Here is an 18,471-nt window from a genome sequence, read left to right as displayed (position 1 = left end):
CAACCAGAAAAGCAAGAAAAAAACCCAACCCACTGTCAAGAGATAAAGCAAACAACAGAAACAGATTTAGAAAGGATCCAGATATTGGGACTAAAAGAAAGGGACTTTCAAAAAACTATAACCAACATGTTAAAAGACCTAGTAGAAAGGTAGACAACACACAAGGAATTTTAGCAAAGAGCAAAAACAAATGGAAATACTAGAAATCAAAACATGATATCAGACTGATGACCACAGATCAGCTCATTTTACAATGCCCCCATTAACCTGACACCGAAACCAAATGAAGATGTTATAGGAAAAACAAACAAACAAACTATAGACCAACATACACACATATATAGGTTGGTGGATATATGTCATATACATATATCTGTGTGAAACAATATATATCATGACCTATATGTAAAACCTAAAACAATAAAACTTCTAGAAGAAAAAACACAGGATAAAATCTTTGTGATCTTCCATTACGCAAAGATATCTTAGACAAGATAGAAACCATTTAAAAATAGATAAATTGGCAGAGCACAGAGGATTTTTGAGTAACAAAACTACTCTGTATGGTACTATAATGGCAGATACATGTCACTATATATTTGTTCAAACTGGCAGAATATACAATGGCAAGAGTGAGCCCTAATATAAACTGTGGATTTTGAATGATTATGATGTCAATATATGTTCTTGATCATAACAAAGGTACCACCTTGCTGGGGGATGCTGATAATGGGGAAGACTATGCATTTGTGGGTCAGGCGGTAAATCTTAGTACTTTCCTCTCAGTTTTGCTGTGAACCTAAAACTACTTTGAAGAAATAAAGTCTTTAGCTGATAAACTGCACTTAACTAAAATGAAAAACTTCACTCTCTGACTGACACTATTAAGAAAATGAAAAGACAAGCCACGGAGTGGGAGAAAATATTTGTAAAATATATTATTTGATGATGGACTTGTATCCAGAATATATAAAGAACTCTCACAACTCAATAAGAAGACACATTTTTCCAGCACATGAAAAAATGTTAACATAATTAGGTATCAGGGAAATGCAAAGTAAAATTATGAGATATCACTGTAAAACTTACTAGAATGTCTAAATAGCAATATTGAGTGCTGATGAAGATATGGAACATCTGGAACCCTCATACATTGGTGGTGGGAATGCAAAATTATACAGTCACTTTGGAAAATAGTCTGGCAATTTCTTCTGATGTTAAATGTACACTTACCATATGACCAAGCAATCCCATTCCTAGGGGAGAGGGATTGCATATTTATGAAAGAGAAATTAAAACACGTGTCTACACAAGACCTGTTCATGAATGTTTATAACAGCTTTATAATTGCTAAAATCTGGAAATATCCAACATGTCCATCACTGAATAAATGGATAAACAAATGGATGATAGAATATTACTGAGTAATAAAAAGAACCACTGATAAACACAACAACTCAGATGAGTCTCAAAAGCATTATGCCACATGAAAGAAACAAGATACAAATTGCTACATACAGTTTGATTCCATTTATGTGACATTCTAGAAAAATCAAACTACAATGAAATAAAACTACAAAAAAGGGAAATTCTGTATTTTGATTGTGGTGATGATTTTATGACTAAGTTTGTCAAAATTCATCAAACTGTACACCTAAAACAGAATAATTTTAACTTTATGTAATTTATTCCTCAACTGACCTGACTTTAAAGAAAAACAAAGCAAAAATAAATTTTAAAATACCACTTTTATCAATCTCATATAGGGGTTCCATATATAGCTGTGTTGAAAACAGACCTCTCCTGCCCAAAGAAACATCTATCAAAAAGAAAAGTAAAAAGTCACAATAAAAACATTATTTCCTAGGAATACTTGATTTTTAAAAGCAGCAGCAGCTACAGGCCAATATTTACACAATGAAATTGATTCTACACTTTTACACTGTTGGTGGGACTGTTAACTAGTTCAACCATTGTGGAAGACAGTATGGCGATTCCTCAAGGATCTAGAACTAGAAATATCATTTGACCCAGCCATCCCATTACTGGGTATATACCCAAAGGACTATAAATCATGCTGCTATAAAGACACATGCACATGTATGTTCACTGCAGCACTATTCACAATAGCAAAGACTTGGAACCAACCCAAATGTCCATCAATGATAGACTGGATTAAGAAAATGTGGCACATATACACCATGGAATACTATGCAGCCATAAAAAAGGAGGAGTTCATGTCCTTTGTAGGGACATGGATGAAGCTGGAAACCATTCTCAGCAAACTATCGCAAGGACAAAAAACCAAACACCGCGTGTTCTCATTCACAGGTGGGAACTGAACAATGAGAACACTTGGACACAGGGTAGGGAACATCACACACCGGGGCCTGTCATAGGGTGGGGGGAGGGGTGAGGGATAGCATTAGGAGATACACCTAATGTAAATGACAAGTTAATGGGTGCAGCACACCAACATGGCGCATGTATACATATCTAACAAACCTGCATGTTGTGCACATGTACCCTAGAACTTAAAGTATAACCAAAAAAAACAAACAAAAAAAAAAGAAATTGATTCTAAAGATTGAATTTCTGAAACTCTAGCAGCAAAGTAAGGGATGACTTTTTTTTTTTTTTTTTTTTTAAGAGTTTCTCACTCTTGTTACCCAGGCTGGAGTGCAGTAGCATGATCATAAAGGGATAACTTTCACAGCAAAGGGCTTTCACAGCTTCCTTAAATCAGTGGCTTTCAATGTTTCTGACTACAATATACAGTAAATATTTTACATTTTGGCATACACACGTTTATTTATAGAAAGGTTCACCTATGATGCACCCTGATTTTTTTTCCTATCATTATTTTTAAAAGGCTGGTTGGAAAATAAGGGATGTAGAATGGTTCATAGCAGGCTGCAATGAACAGTTTGGGGAAAACAGTAAGGCAAATGAAAAACTGTAATATTTAGATAAGAGATGATACAGACGTCAGGTAAAGACTTAACAACAACCTATCCATCTGTCCATCCATTCATCCCATAAATTTTTACTGAGCATGTCTTATGTGCTGGTGTCAAGATCTAAATACTTGGCAAGGAACTGGGTATACAACGAAAAAAAAAAGACATGAGACTGACATACAAATAAAATGCTATTTAAAAATATTTATAGCATACACTGGCATATGCTGGAAATAAGATTATTATACTGTACTCAGTATATTTCCAACTGAATATACTTTAGGATTTGAAAAAAATTAATTCTCAAACATAACAGATACATAGCCAGGAAATAACATAGGCATGGTCAAGCTCTAAGGGAATATGTGAAACAATTTATTTAGGCCAAGGGATGCCACACAAGTTATAATTTATGTGAAATCCTCCATGCTATTTCTGTACCTTCTACATACTTCTGTTACTGCACATACCACTCTATACAATATTATTTTATTTTTAGATCAGCCTCTCTTTCTAGAATATAAGCTCCATATAGGCACTTTTTTTTGTTGTTGTTTTTCTGCTTAGAGAATGTTTGGCATTCAACCAATGTTTACTGCATGGAGTGGAAACTAAAGAAATATAGTATTTAAGTATTTAGGTGTATGTATCTAGAACATAAAACTGAAGTTCTATTTCAAACTAACCAATAACCATTGTCCCCCAAATAATCCACATAAAGCTTACAACGCAAAAGGTGGTAAAAGAAGCATAACATTATCTTGAACTTTCACTAGCAAATTAAAAATACATACAGCTAAAAGGTTTAACTTTGCAGTAAATATAAACATTACTAACAACGGACTATTATATGAATAAGAACAATACATAGTTAATACCTAAGGGAGCTGTTGTTGGGGTTTTTTAGGTCTTGGTGAAGTTTTATTACCCATTCTTGATACTCTTGTTTTTGGATGGCAGTTGATTGTTTTAATTCATTTGACCATTTATTTTCTAGGTCCTAAAAGAAACAGTATACCAACTGGTTAATTTTTTTACCAAAACAAACAAACAAACAAAACAAAACAAAAGAAAATGCAACTGCATACCTAAAAGTCACTGTATTTCACTTACTTGCTGGGATTCAAAATGCTGAGCAGCCAGTGAATTTACATCTTGATCTGTCAGTGATTTTCCCAATTCCTGCATCACTTTTTCCATTTCAATACCTTGTCTAAAACACAAATAAGCAAATCAAGGATATTCATCAAACTTTCAAGGTATATGATCCTTCAGATTCATCGAACAATCTCCATAAAGTGAAAATAAAAAACTTATTTTATAGAAATGTGTCCAGGAATGAGAATTATAACTGGAAAGTACTTAGAATCCTTGGAAATGGAGACTAGCCAATAACGACGATAGTGTCACTTAATACCAATATAATTTGTGCAGCTAAATTTTCATCTAAATTTATTGCACAGATGAACGCAGTCAAAATCTAAGTTACCTTTCAATTACCATGGCTAATGTTTAAAACTCTGGACCCCTTTTCACCTGCAAATTTCCTCAAAGAGGCTCTGCAATTTCAGCTTAAACGGATTTTCTATTTGTATATGAACTAAAGTGACTTCAACCTCTGAAAGTTAGTTTACATTATATCCAGAAGCAGACAATTAGATCCTGAGTCAAATTATTATTGTCATAAAATTTACAGAGGGACATAAAATACAGTCTGAAGATGTTAGTCACACCTTCTGCATTTATCCAAAGAAATAATCTGTAAAAATTAAAAATGGTTTTTCCTATAGGAAAAACTAACCAACGGTGTTAGAAGTACAGATAATGGTTATTTATGAGGGAAAGGGTAAAGGACTAGAAGGGCATGAAAGAGGACTCTGTAATGCTGGAAATACTCTATTTCTTGATCTGTGCAATGGTTACGTGGTCGTGCTTAATTTGTGAAAGTTTACTGAGCTTTACACCCACAGTTTGTTGCCTTTTCTGTATGTATGCTATATTTTAATAAATAAGTTCACTTAAAAAATTGAAATTAAAGATTATCTTCTAATACAAATGTATGCAAAATTTTGTTCTAAAACAAATTTCTAACAAACTGGGAAAGAACAAAACACAGATATAAACTGAAAGGATTTTATCATCCTAGTTAACTCAAGTAAATTGCTCTTAAGAGTGAATTTTTGGCCGGGCACGATGGCTCATGCTTGTAATCCCAGCACTTTGGGAGGCCGAGGTGGGCGGATCACCTGAGGTCAGGAGTTCAAGACCAGCCTGGCCAATGTGGTGAAACTCCATCTCTACTAAAAATGCAAAAATTAGCTGGGCATGGTAGCAGGCACGTGTAATCCCAGCTACTTGGGAGGCTGAGGTAGGAGAACTGCTTGAACCCAGGAGACTGAGGTTGCAGTGAGCTGAGATCACATCACTGTACTTCAGCCTGGGTGACAGAACTAGACTCCATCTCAAAAAAAAAAAAAAAAAAAAAAGTGAATCTATACTTATTTATAACACTGATTAAGACATTTATATATATATATATGATAAATTAAATTCAAGCAAGTTATATATATATATATACATTTCTATATATACCTTCTGGTAGTAAATATTCAATATCATTTAAATCCCACTTACTTCTAAGGCAGATGACTCCATTAACTTTTAATAACTACTACGGGTCAAGTGAAAATTATGCTTGCAAGTGAGATTCTTATTTAGAAACAGAAATAACTGCTAAACATTTATAAATACAAACTTAGATATAAATATATATTACTATTTTACGTCACACATGTTCCCTCTAGTGGATAAAAGGTATCATTGCCATTTTTAAAGTTTAAAGAAATATCTAGAATCTAGTTTGCTTAAAAAAAAAGAGCTAATTTCTTGTGAAGAAAAAGAAGACAGAAATTCAACAAATAAAATTTTATGAACATTTATTTCATCCTAAATATGTCCAAAAGGCAACTAGCTAATCATATAGTTGACGATACAATATATATTTTCTATGATTAAGATAGAAGAAAATTTTATTACATCTTAGATGAAATACTAAATATAGCCTGGCTCAGTATGTCAGATGTGACAACTCTGGCAACCTGTATATTATCTTGAAGATACTTAAAGAAAAAAAATCATTATAACTTGTATTATTGACACTGTGCCGAGAAACTGTTTTTTAAAGATGTACAATGGCATTAAAATGAAGTAAGAAATAAGAATGTGTCATTTTTGCTCATGAATTGGATAAATAAATTAAGCACCAAAATTTCTGGTCAACCTCCACAGACACTAGTGAATTTCAACTGACCTTAAGTCTTACTGTCCACCTTTGCAATAAATATTACCTACCAGAGGAATATAGCTTATTTTTCTTTTTCAAGCTAGTGGTTTGGACAGGTGAAAAATAAATAACAAAACTTTTAAAAATAGATGAATTCAAGTATTATTTATATGTTTAGAAAGAAAAAAGAAGGCCAAACCCCATCAAGAAATATGGCCAAACATCATTTCAAACAATAAAATAAGCCAAAACAAACCTCTACTAAATAACTATTCCATGAAAAAAAAAAAAAGTATGAATACCAGTAAATGCAGCTAATTAGTAAGTTAATTCAACTTCCCAAAAGATGAAGAATTATGTAGAACAGAAATCTTCTGATTTAGAAAAAGGAAGCATTATAGACTATTAATGGCTAGATATAGAGTTTTCTGGGGGTATAGGCAGCAAACTATGCTGCAAGTTAGAGTCACTCAACAGCTCAACGAAAGTACTAGGAATGGAAGTATAGGGAGCCAAAATGGGAATTTATCAATATACCCAAAGAGGCAGAATGAGTATAGTTGCAGAAAACCTGAGAGCTAATAACAGATTCAGGATGACTTGAAGGTTATATTATTTGAAGGCCTAGGAGGAAAAATCAAACAAATGAAGTTCAACAGAAAGTAATTAATTAGTATTAGGTAATTCTACTTTTACGTATTTTTTAAAACCTAATTCTATATTTTGTTCTTCTTTTTAAACTATATTCACAATTTGACTGGCTACATAATAAAGAACTAGAAAAAAAAATTTTGTCTTCCCCAGGGAAATACGTTTCAACTATATACCTAGTGGCAACCACTCACTGCAGGTATCTCATCAAAAAGGAATAAACTGCTTCAATACAGCTGGTCAACAAACCAAACCTATAAACAGTGACAAATATCTCAAAACATCATGTTCTTTTTGACAAAGAGATCATTCTAATATTTTACAAAGTATGAGAATAAATGGTCCAGAGGAGTACAATTGTTATGAAAATTTACAAATCTATGCAATATAATAAAAATGCTGATTTGCTACACAGAAGAGAGTATCCCTCAGGAACAATTATTAAATACATTTGCTTATTATTTTTCTGTACTTAAAATTTTCTTAACCATGACAACACTCCAAAGATTATTCTCATCTTGCTAGCCTTACTGTTTTCTAACGGGAAGCTAATGAGAACCAGGAACAAACCAGCACATCTTTTTAAATTTACTCCTTTGGGACTATTAAATCAGTCACACACACACACACACGTGATTTAGTCCTAATATACTTTCACAATCAAAGCAACACCAAAAATATTATCTTAATGACAAATACACCCAATGTCTTAAATAAGTGTTTTTTTAGATAATAAATGTTATTAGATTCTGCTAAATTACAAGGGATTATCTAGAAGGACACATCCTGAATTCCTATCACAATTTATATAGAGTTACTAGAAAGCAGTCAGGGAAGCCACTTATTATTTTAAAATAAATAATGCCAGAAGTTTTTTACATTGAAGAAAAAATAAATAATAAAAGCATTGTTTGTATACCATGTTAGGTAATCCATACCGCAGGAATTCAAATCTAATTATAATTTCTTGGAACAATACTAGCATTATTATTTTTTTCTAAGGTACTTGAGCGTACAAAATGAACTGAAAGAGCCAGGGACATAGTTAGAGCAGGGCGATACGGAGGTTCTGAATAGGGAGACAGAATGGTACAGTGGTTAGCAGTTCTGAAATCAGATTTCCTGGTTTCAAATCGCAGCATGCCCTTGGACAAGTTACTTACTTATTTAAGCAAAAACTTCTTCATCTGTAAAATGGAAATAATAGTAGGGTTATGGTAAAGATCAAATGAGACAGGGCATCCAAAGCACTTTGCACAGTACCTGGAATAAAGCAAACCTTCGACAGAAGTAATCTATTCCTCTTATTAGAGATAAGAATATATAAAGCCCACCAGTATCATTTATTTAGTTAAACCACTTAGAAGGTGTATAAACCTAAGAAGACCCTCCCAGTTGTAGTTACACATTTAAACATACAAGAAAATTAATTTCTAATATTGCAGTATTTTTTTCTATCTTATCCTTTTTGTAAAAAATAAAAACAAGTTGTTCTGCAGGCCATCTGTTTGACAATGTAACATTTAATTCTGATAATGCAAGAAATTTGAAATACCTCTCTCGTAATTTTTTCAGCTCCACATCTCTTTCACCAATCAGTTCCGAGATACTAACGAAGTAATTATGTTCCAAATTTAAGAGGGTTTCAGAGGCAGGAGAATGAATTAAGTCATGGTAAACATCTGCAAAATCTTCATCCCAGCTGGGTTCTTCAGGCCTTGCATGCTCTAATGTGGTCTACAAGATAATATACAGACATTCTTAAATCATGACCTAGTATTTTTATTTAACACACTACTAGAAAAGTATGTATATTATATTCCATTTTTGTACATCAATGACAGAAAGACCCTCTTTTATATATATATATATATATATATATATATATAAATACATGTGTGTGTATTATATAGGATTGTCTAAGTACAGAAAAAAAATGTGGAGCGATACAGACTAAGTTCTTAACATAAGTTACGTGGAAGCAGAAATGAGAAGGAGGTACTCATGTGGAGGAAGGGATAGGAAGTGTCCACAATAAAAGCGTATGCTATGACCTCATTTCTGTGAAATCACACACACACACACACACACACACACACACACACACACACACACACACAGATGATCAACAAAATGCTAATGGTGGCTATTTCAGGACAGTGGGATTTCTGATAGCCTTTATTTATATTCTGACATACTGTATGGTAAAATAACTTGCATGCATTAGTTACATAATCAGAGAAAACTTTTCATTATTAAAAAAAATACTGCTAAAATAGGTTACGGCTGACTCTCTTTTCGAATACTGCTAAAATAGGTTACGGCTGACTCTCTTTTCGGACTCAGCCCGCCTGCACCCAGGTGAAATAAACAGCCATGTTGCTCACACAAAGCTTGTTTGGTGGTCTCTTCACACGGACGCGCATGAAATTTGGTGCCGTGACTCGGATCGGGGGACCTCCCTTGGGAGATCAATCCCCTGTCCTCCTGTTCTTTGCTCCGTGAGAAAGATCCATCTACGACCTCAGATTCCTCAGACCGACCAGCCCAAGAAACATCTCACCAATTTCAAATCCAGTATGTGGCCTCTTTTTACTCTCTTCTCCAACCTCCCTCACTATCCCTCAACCTCTTTCTCTTTCAATCTTGGTGCCACACTTCAATCTCTCCCTTCTTTTAATTTCAATTCCTTTCATTTTCTGGTAGAGACAAAGGAGACACGTTTTATCTGTGGACCCAAAACTCCGGCGCCGGTCACGGACTGGGAAGGCAGCCTTCCCTTGGTGTTTAATCACTGCAGGGACGCCTCTCTGATTATTCATCCACGTTTCAGAGGTGTCAGACCACACAGGGACGCCTGCCTTGGTCCTTCACCCTTAGTAGCAAGTCTCGCTTTTCTGGGGAAGGGACAAGTACCCTAACCCCTTCTCTCCGTGTCTCTACCCCTTCTCAGCCTTTCTGGGGGGCAAGAAACCCCCAACCCCTTCTCCTTCACCCTGAGCGGCAAGTCCCGCTTTTCTAGAGGAGAGGCAAGTACCCCAACCTCATATCTCTGCACCCCAATCCCTTATTTCCATGCCCCAACCTATCTCTGCACCCCAATCCCTTATTTCCGCACCCCAACCTCTTATCTGTGCCCCAATCCCTTATTTCCGTGCCCCGACCTCTTATCTCTGCACACCAACTCCTTATATCCACGCCCCAACCGCTTTCCCGCTTTTCTGGAAGGTAAGAACCCCCGAACCCCTTCCCTCTGTGTCTCTACTCTCTTTTCTCTAGGCCTGCTTCCCTTCACTAGGGGCAACCTTCCACCCTCTATTCCTCCTTCTCCCTTAGCCCGTGTTCTCAAAAACTTAAAACCTCAACTCGCACCTGACCTAAAACCTAAATGCCTTATTTTCTTCTGCAATGCCACTTTACCCCAGTACAAACTCGATAGTAATTCCAAATAGCCAGAAAACGGCACTTTCAATTTTTCCATCCTGCAAGATCTAAATAATTCTTGTCGTAAGATGGGCAAACGGTCTGAGGTGCCTGGTCCAGGCATTCTTTTACACATCGGTCCCTTCCTAGTCTCTGTGCCCAATGCAGCTCGTCCCAAATCTTCCTTCTTTCTCCCTCCTGCCTGTCCCATCAGTCCCAACCCCAAGCGTTGCTGAGTCTTTCTAATCTTCCTTTTCTACAGACCCATCTGACCTCTCCCCTCCTCGCCAGGCCGAGCTAGGTCCCAATTCTTCCTCAGCCTCCGCTCCTCCACCCTATAATCCTTTTATCACCTCCCCTCCTCACACCTGGTCCGGCTTACAGTTTCGTTCCGTGACTAGCCCTCCCCCACCTGCCCAGCAATTTATTCTTAAAAAGGTGGCTGGAGTTAAAGGCATAGTCAAGGTTAATGCTCCTTTTTCTTTATCCCAAATCAGATAGCGTTTAGGCTTTTTCATCAAATGTAAAAATCTAGCCCAGTTCATGACTCGTTTGGCGCAACCCTGAGACACTTTACAGCCCTAGACCCTAAAAGGTCAAAAGGCCGTCTTATTCTCAAAATACATTTTATTACCCAATCTGCTCCCGACATTAAATAAAACTCCAAAAATTAAATTCCGGCCCTCAAACCCCACAACAGGACTTAATTAACCTCACCTTCAAGGTGTACAATAATAGAAAAAAGTTGCAATTCCTTGCCTCCACTGTGAGACAAACCCCAGCCACATCTCCAGCACACAAGAACTTCCAAACGCCTGAACCGCAGCGGCCGGCGTTCCTCCAGAACCTCCTCCCCCAGGAGCTTGCTACAAGTGCCAGAAATCTGGCCACCAGGCCAAGGAATGCCCGCAGCCCAGGATTCCTCCTAAGCTGTGTCCCATCTGTGCGGGACCCCACTGGAAATCGGACTGTTCAACTCACCTGGCAGCCACTCCCAGAGCCCCTGGAACTCTGGCCCAAGGCTCTGACTGACTCCTTCTCGGCTTAGCGGCTGAAGACTGACGCTGCCCGATCGCCTCGGAAGCCCCGTAGACCATCACGGACGCCGAGCTTCGGGTAACTCTCACAATGGAAGGTAAGTCCGTCCCCTTAGTCAAAACGGAGGCTACCCACTCCACATTACCTTTTTTTCAAGGGCCTGTTTCCCTTGCCTCCGTAACTGTTGTGGGTATTGACGGCCAGGCTTCTAAACCCCTGAAAACTCCCCCACTCTGGTGCCAATTTGGACAACACTCTTTTATGCACTCTTTTTTAGTTATCCCCACCTGCCCAGTTCCCTTATTAGGCCGAGATATTTTAACCAAATTATCTGCTTCCCTGACTATTCCTGGACTACAGCTGCATCTCATTGCCGCCCTTCTCCCCAACCCAAAGCCTTCTTCGTGTCTTCCTCTCGTATCCGCCCACCTTAACCCACAAGTATGGGACATCTCTACTCCTTCCCTGGCAACCAATCACATGCCCGTTACCATCCCATTAAAATCTAATCACCCTTACCCCGCTCAACGCCAGTAACCCATCCCACAGCACGCTTTCAAAGGATTAAAGCCTGTTATCACTCGCCTGCTACAGCATGGGCTTCTAAAACCTATAACTCTCCTTACAATTCCATTTTACCTGTCCAAAAACCAGACAAGTCTTACAGATTAGTTCAGGATCTGTGCCTTATCAACCAAATTGTTTTGCCTATCCATCCTGTGGTGCCCAACCCGTACACTCTTTTGTCCTCAATACCTTCCTCCACAACTCACTACTCCGTTCTCGATCTTAAAGATGCTTTTTTTCACTATTCCCCTGCACCCCTCGTCCCAGCCTCTCCTTGCTTTCACTTAGACTGACCCTGACACCCATTAGGCTCAGCAAATTACCTGGGCTGTACTGCTGCAAGGTTTCACAGACAGCTCCCATTACTTCAGTCAAGCCCAAATTTCATCCTCATCTGTTACCTATCTCAGCATAATTCTCATAAAAACACACGTGCTCTCCCTGCTGATCGTGTCCAATTAATCTCCCAAACCTCAATTCCTTACAAAACAACAACTCCTTTCCTTCCTAGGCATGGTTAGTGCGGTCAGAATTCTTAGACAAGAGCCAGGACCGCACCCTGTAGCCTTTCTGTCCAAACAACTTGACCTTACTGTTTTAGCCTAGCCCTCATACCTGCGTGCAGTGGCTGCCGCTGCTTTAATACTTTTAGAGGCCTTAAAAATCACAAACTATGCTCAACTCACTCTCTACAGCTCTCATAATTTCCAAAATCTATTTTCTTACTCACACCTGACGCATATACTTTCTGCTCCCCGGCTCCTTCAGCTGTACTCACTCTTTGTTAAGTCTCCACAATTACCATTGTTCCTGCCCCGGACTTCAATCCGGCCTCCCACATTATTCCTGATACCACACCTGACCCTCATGACTGCATCTCTCTGATCCACCTGACGTTCACCCCATTTCCCCACATTTCCTTCTTCCCTGTTTCTCACCCTGATCACACTTGGTTTATTGATGGCAGTTCCACCAGGCCTAATCGCCATACACCAGCAAAGTCAGGCTATGCTATAGTACAAGCCACTAGCCCGCCTCTTAGAACCTCATTTCCTTTCCATCTTGGAAATCTATCCTCAAAGAAATAACTTCTCAGGGTTCCATCTGCTATTCTACTACTCCTCATGGATTATTCAGGCCCCCTCCCTTCCCTACACATCAAGCTCAAGGATTTGCCCCCACCCAGGACCGGCAAATTAGCTTTACCCAACATGCCCCGAGTAAGATAACTAAAATACTTCTTAGTCTAGGTAGACACTTTCACTGGGTAAGTAGAGTCCTTTCCTACAGGGTCTAACAAGGCCACCGCAGTCATTTCTTCCCTTCTGTCAGACATAATTCCTCAGTTTAGCCTTCCCACCTCTATACAGTCTGATAACAGACCAGCTTTTATTAGTAAAATCGGCCAAGCAGTTTTTCAGGCTCTTAGTATTCAGTGACAGACTAATGGTCTATTAAAAACACACCTCACCAAGCTCAGCCACCAACTTAAAAAGGACTGGACAATACTTTTACGACTTTCCTTTCTCAGAAGTCAGACTTGTCCTCAGAATGCTACAAGGTACAGCCCATTTGAGCTCCTGTATAGACGCTCCTTTTTATCAGGCCCCAGTCTCATTCCAGACACCGGACCAACTTAGAATGTGCCCCCAAAAAACGTCCTCCCTACTATCTTCGGTCAAGTCATACTCCTATTCACCGTTCTCAACTACTCATACACTCCCTGCTCTTGTTTACACTGACAGTTTACACTGTTTCTCCAAGCCAGCACAGCTGATACCTCCTCGTGCTATCCCCAAACTGCCACTCTTAGCTCTTGAAGTAAATAAATAATCTTTGCTGGCAGGACTATGCTGAATCTCCTTAGGCACTCTCTAATCAGATGTCCTAAGTCCTCCCAAGTCTTAGACCTTTTATACCTGTTTTTCTCCTTCTCTTATTCCATTTAGTTTCTCAATTCATCCAAAACCGTATCCAGGCCATCACCAATCATTCTACACGAGAAATGTTTCTTCTAACATCCCCACAATATCACTCCTTACCACAAAATCTCCCTTGAGCTTAATCTCTCCAACTCAAGGTTCCCACGCCACCCCTAATCCCGCTCGAAGCAGCCCTGAGAAACATCGCCCATTCTCTCTCCATAGAACCCCCCAAAAATTTTCGCCGCCCCAACACGTCAACACTATTTTCTTATTAATATAAGAAGACAGGAATGTCCGGCCTCTGAGCCCAAGCCAAGCCATCGCATCCCCTGTGACTTGCACATATACGCCCAGATGGCCTGAAGTAACTGAAGAATCACAAAAGAAGTGAAAAGGCCCTGCCCTGCCTTAACTGATGACATTCCACCACAAAAGAAGTGTAAATGGCCGGTCCTTGCCTTAAGTGATGACATTACCTTGTGAAAGTCCTTTTCCTGCCTCATCCTGGCTCAAAAAAGCTACCCCACTGAACACCTTGGGACCCCCACTCCTGCCCACCAGAGAACAAACCCCCTTTGACTGTAATTTTCCTTTACCTACCCAAATCCTATAAAACGGCCCCACCCCTATCTCCCTTCGCTGACTCTTTTCACTCAGCCTGCCTGCACCCAGGTGAAATAAACAGCCTTGTTGCACACACACACACACACACACACACACACAAAATAAAATAAAATAAAATAAAATAGGTTACGTATTTAGAAAATAAGGTGACCTATGTGGTCATCTGCGAATGAAAGCCAAATTCATGCATACCTATATCAAGATAAATGTGTAATTATGCATTTAGTTTGACCTTTTCTAGTGTTACATTTTCTTTTTAAAATATCAGCAGGCTTTTAAGGATATAAAAATGGTAGCTATTAAAATGATGAAGGGACTGAGTAAACACCGATAGACAAGGAAAGCAGAAACAGGGAGAAACAAAATGGATGTGCCCTCAGCACACACGGATACCTCCAGGGAGGTACAGATGCCTATCCCAAGGGCAGCCTCCTCAACTCATCGGAGGAAACTGATACACTGAGAGGTCAAAGATCACATGATTTAATGGCATGAAGTGGAAACAAAACAAAGATTTTGATGTTTTTTCCATTATAGATCTTTGCAAAATATAACTGTAAAAAAAAAAAAACTAAATTCTTCCCTTTTCTTACCCACGAAAATATTAAAAACTGGAATTTACAATATGACAAGAGTAATAATTTACCTTAAAACAAATGAGCACATCACATAAACAGGTATCTTGAACTCAGTCAGTCAACAGGAAAACTTTTCTAGTTTGTTCTCTTTCACTTCAGTCAGTTGCCACATCAGAAGGCAGGAGACTAGCTGAACCTACAACTACGATTTCATCTACTCTATGCCTCTGAAACTCCAAAACTGTTCTGATAACTGTTCATCTTCAGACCCGGGACTGCTGTAGGAATTATAACCAGCCTATGGGACTTAACTTCTGTTTAAAATTCACTTCAGGGCAAAGCTGAAATTTTGTAGGGAGGAGCTACTGCAAGACTGTAGGGATGTGCTTGGCCACACATAACACCAGATGTTCAGTAGCCCCACTACCAGATCATCTAACTACAATAATCTGCAGCATTAATTTTAAACTCAGCCTAGGGGAAGCCTTATGAATAGGTAGAAGATACCTACATTGAGAAGAACTAAGCGTAGTTTTTTCCTTGACCTAATTTACCCCACTCCCCCAGGACAAATGCTACTAGAAAGGGGACTGTGACAGCTGAGAGGAATGGGGCACTGAGGAAGTGACTGCAGAGAGAAAGAGATTCAATGTCCGGCCATTATTTCCACCTCCACTTTCAGGCATAATGCCTGACTTCTTTGAAGTTCAAACCATTCAGCACCCCTTATCTTTCATGGCCATCATTATCTAACAACCTACCTGTCTGTCACTCACCCTCATTCCTGTAAAGCTTTGGCACCAAGTTCAAAGAGTTCCTCTCTGCCCCACATCCTGCCATCAACCTGGGTTACTTGGATATCCATGTGGATGCCCATCCAAGGCCCTGCCTTCTTACTTTCCCGAACTCTACAATCTTTACTGTGGAGTCCCAATTAGGGAAAAGGAATCAGGCTGGCAGGACCAGGGGAAAGCAAAAAGAGAAAGCAGATAAGCTATAAGTCTGCCTTTCTTCATGGTCCAGACCAAGCTTGTCCAACCTGTGGCACAGGATGGCTTTGAATGCCGCCCAACACAAATTCATAAATTGTGAATTTTTTTTTTTTAGCTCATCAGCTATCCCTCATGTTAATGTATCTTATGTGTGGCTGAAGACAATTCTTCCTCTTCCAGTGTGGCCCAGGGAAGCCAAAAGATTGGACACCCCTGGTCCAGGCCATGTAGCCCTCCTGCACTCACCTTTCACCAGACACCTGCAAGATAGCTGCAAGACTGCAGCTCACTGCAATCTTGGGGTTATCAGTACTGCACGCAGCTCTCTATAGCATACAGCATAAACACTGTCCTAAAACATCTCCAGCAAGCCTTTGTTCCCTTGAAGTCAGCTTCTCTCCTGCTGGCCTGCCCGTTGCCTCCTCGCAACATATCTTCCTGCTTTCTCTAATAAATCTACCTTTCTTTATCTACAACTGTCTTGGTAAATGCTTTTACCCCTGTACCACCAGCCCAGATAGTCATCGTTTACCTGCAGCATTTACTAGTTCTCTACACCACCTCAGCCATCCATTTAGTATCCTCACCAGAAACTCAGTCCATCAGTACTCAAACATTCTAGTCTCTGACTACAACCTCCACCCAAGATTTCTCACTCAATAATTCCCAGGTAATTGATATTTAACCTCATCAGGACCTCCATTTCTTAAGTTTCTCAACGTTTTCATTTTTTTTTAATCAGCCAGCAACTGCCACTTAGCTTCACTTCCTTCCCTATGTAGCTTACATTTTGTGATCTAGCATTCAACCACTGTCTTGCCGATATACTCAACTCCCTTGATTGATGTACCTTATCTTACCCACCTAACAAAACCCTCATCTTATTCCTCTTCTCTATGCCTGCAGTGAGGCTTTAGAGAGCTGTAGCAGAAAAATCACAAAACTCTATAAAATTTATGGTGACAAACTGGTGCCACTCTTAATCTTGGCCTCAATGATGCCTGGCAATTCCCTGCTCAGTTTTCTCCTTAAATATCCAACAATCTTATTATACCTACCGCCTCATCTAAACAAATAACCTGTCTTAAAGTTGAAACAATCAGAAGAGAATATTCTTAACTTCCTGCTACCAAATTAATAAAATTATCTGAATTTATATCCAACCTTTCCTGCATCTCTTTGGCTATAAGTACAGAAGTATCTGTCTTCCCAGTTATGATTAATTCTCCATTTGAGTTCTGGATTCTATCCCTTCTAGTCCTAAACTCTGCTGCCTTAAAAAACAAACAAACCTCTGACCTTGTGTTCCCATTTAGCCAGTGCCCCATCCTTCACCTCTTTATACTCAAACTTCTTCAGTTAGTATACTAATTCTTCCTATTTCCACACTCTCACATTCTTAAAGTCAGTGAAATCTCATTTCCACCGCCACCAACTTACTGAAACTGATCTTGCCACAGACAAGATTACTTGATAAATGCAATGGATATTTTTGAGTCTTTTCTTTGCCTCTTATACTTGATTTCATCTTGGCATTCTCTCATAGTTTAATTTGCAGTGCTCTTTCTTAGTAAATAAAATCATTTGTGGTATACCTAATGGCATCTTAGACTTTATGAAACGGTATATTATTTAAATAGAAAATGATATTATCTGACTATACAACAATAATGAAGATAGGTTTATAAAAGTAAACCAAAGGTTAAATGAATACTATTGCTGGTTTAGGGTTGCCAGATAAAATACAGAACACTCACTTAAATTAGAATTTCAGATAAATAGTGAAAAATATTTTAGTATAAATATGTTCCATGTAATATGTTATACTAAATGATAAAATAAATGATATACTAAAAATATTCATTTACCTGAAATTCTAACTTAACTGGGTGTCCTATATTTTTAATTACTAAATCTGGTGACCCTATGCTGGTGAGATATACGCAAGTAGCCTCTTCTTTTACAAAGGTATTACATAAAAAACATTTTGTCTTATGTGCTCACCCTGATACAGGAAGCACAGAAGCAGCAACATATATATTATAGAATATTGGTATGTGGAGAGAAAGGATCTTATAACTATTTCAGGATTACCATAGCATTTTAAAAATTTTCACCAAAATCCAGAATATCTTTGAAATTTACAATCTGACCTATTTTCTTACCTCAGCATAAGCTTTGGCCCACGTACTCGCCAGCTGATGTAAATCTACTTCACCTGATTTCACAGCTTCCAGGGATGCTTCAGCATCTCTATCATAATCGCTCAGGGATTGTTCTTCTATAAACTGAGTCAGAGCTTCTTTTAAGTCTGTTACAGGGACATCAAACACCATCATCAGCAAAATCCAGGTATAAATAGGGAACATTTTACTTGGCTGAGAGTTCCAATGTGAAATCTTATTTTTAAATTTTTATTTATTTAGAGAT

At 38.5% G+C, this 18,471-nt stretch overlaps 1 protein-coding gene across 4 annotated transcripts in view; it reads right to left on the bottom strand.

The window, feature by feature from the left end:
• Positions 1 to 18,471, bottom strand: part of FERRY3 (FERRY endosomal RAB5 effector complex subunit 3) — a 56,298-nt gene that overhangs the window by 33,527 nt on the left and 4,300 nt on the right. For all 4 annotated transcript variants that reach the window (XM_063640812.1, XM_055281051.2, XM_055281052.2 and 1 more), the window contains exons 3-6: positions 18,207 to 18,352; positions 8,450 to 8,631; positions 4,074 to 4,173; positions 3,839 to 3,960 (exon numbers count right to left, since the gene is read on the bottom strand). In XM_063640812.1, coding sequence (XP_063496882.1) covers positions 3,839 to 3,960; positions 4,074 to 4,173; positions 8,450 to 8,631; positions 18,207 to 18,352 — 550 coding nt within the window. The remainder of the gene's footprint in view (positions 1 to 3,838; positions 3,961 to 4,073; positions 4,174 to 8,449; positions 8,632 to 18,206; positions 18,353 to 18,471) is intronic.

Source organism: Symphalangus syndactylus, chromosome 5 (assembly GCF_028878055.3).
Source record: "Symphalangus syndactylus isolate Jambi chromosome 5, NHGRI_mSymSyn1-v2.1_pri, whole genome shotgun sequence".
NCBI classification, from domain to species: Eukaryota; Metazoa; Chordata; class Mammalia; order Primates; family Hylobatidae; genus Symphalangus; species Symphalangus syndactylus.
Note: the sequence above shows the minus strand (reverse complement) of the source record. Positions and strands in the feature narration are given on the sequence as shown.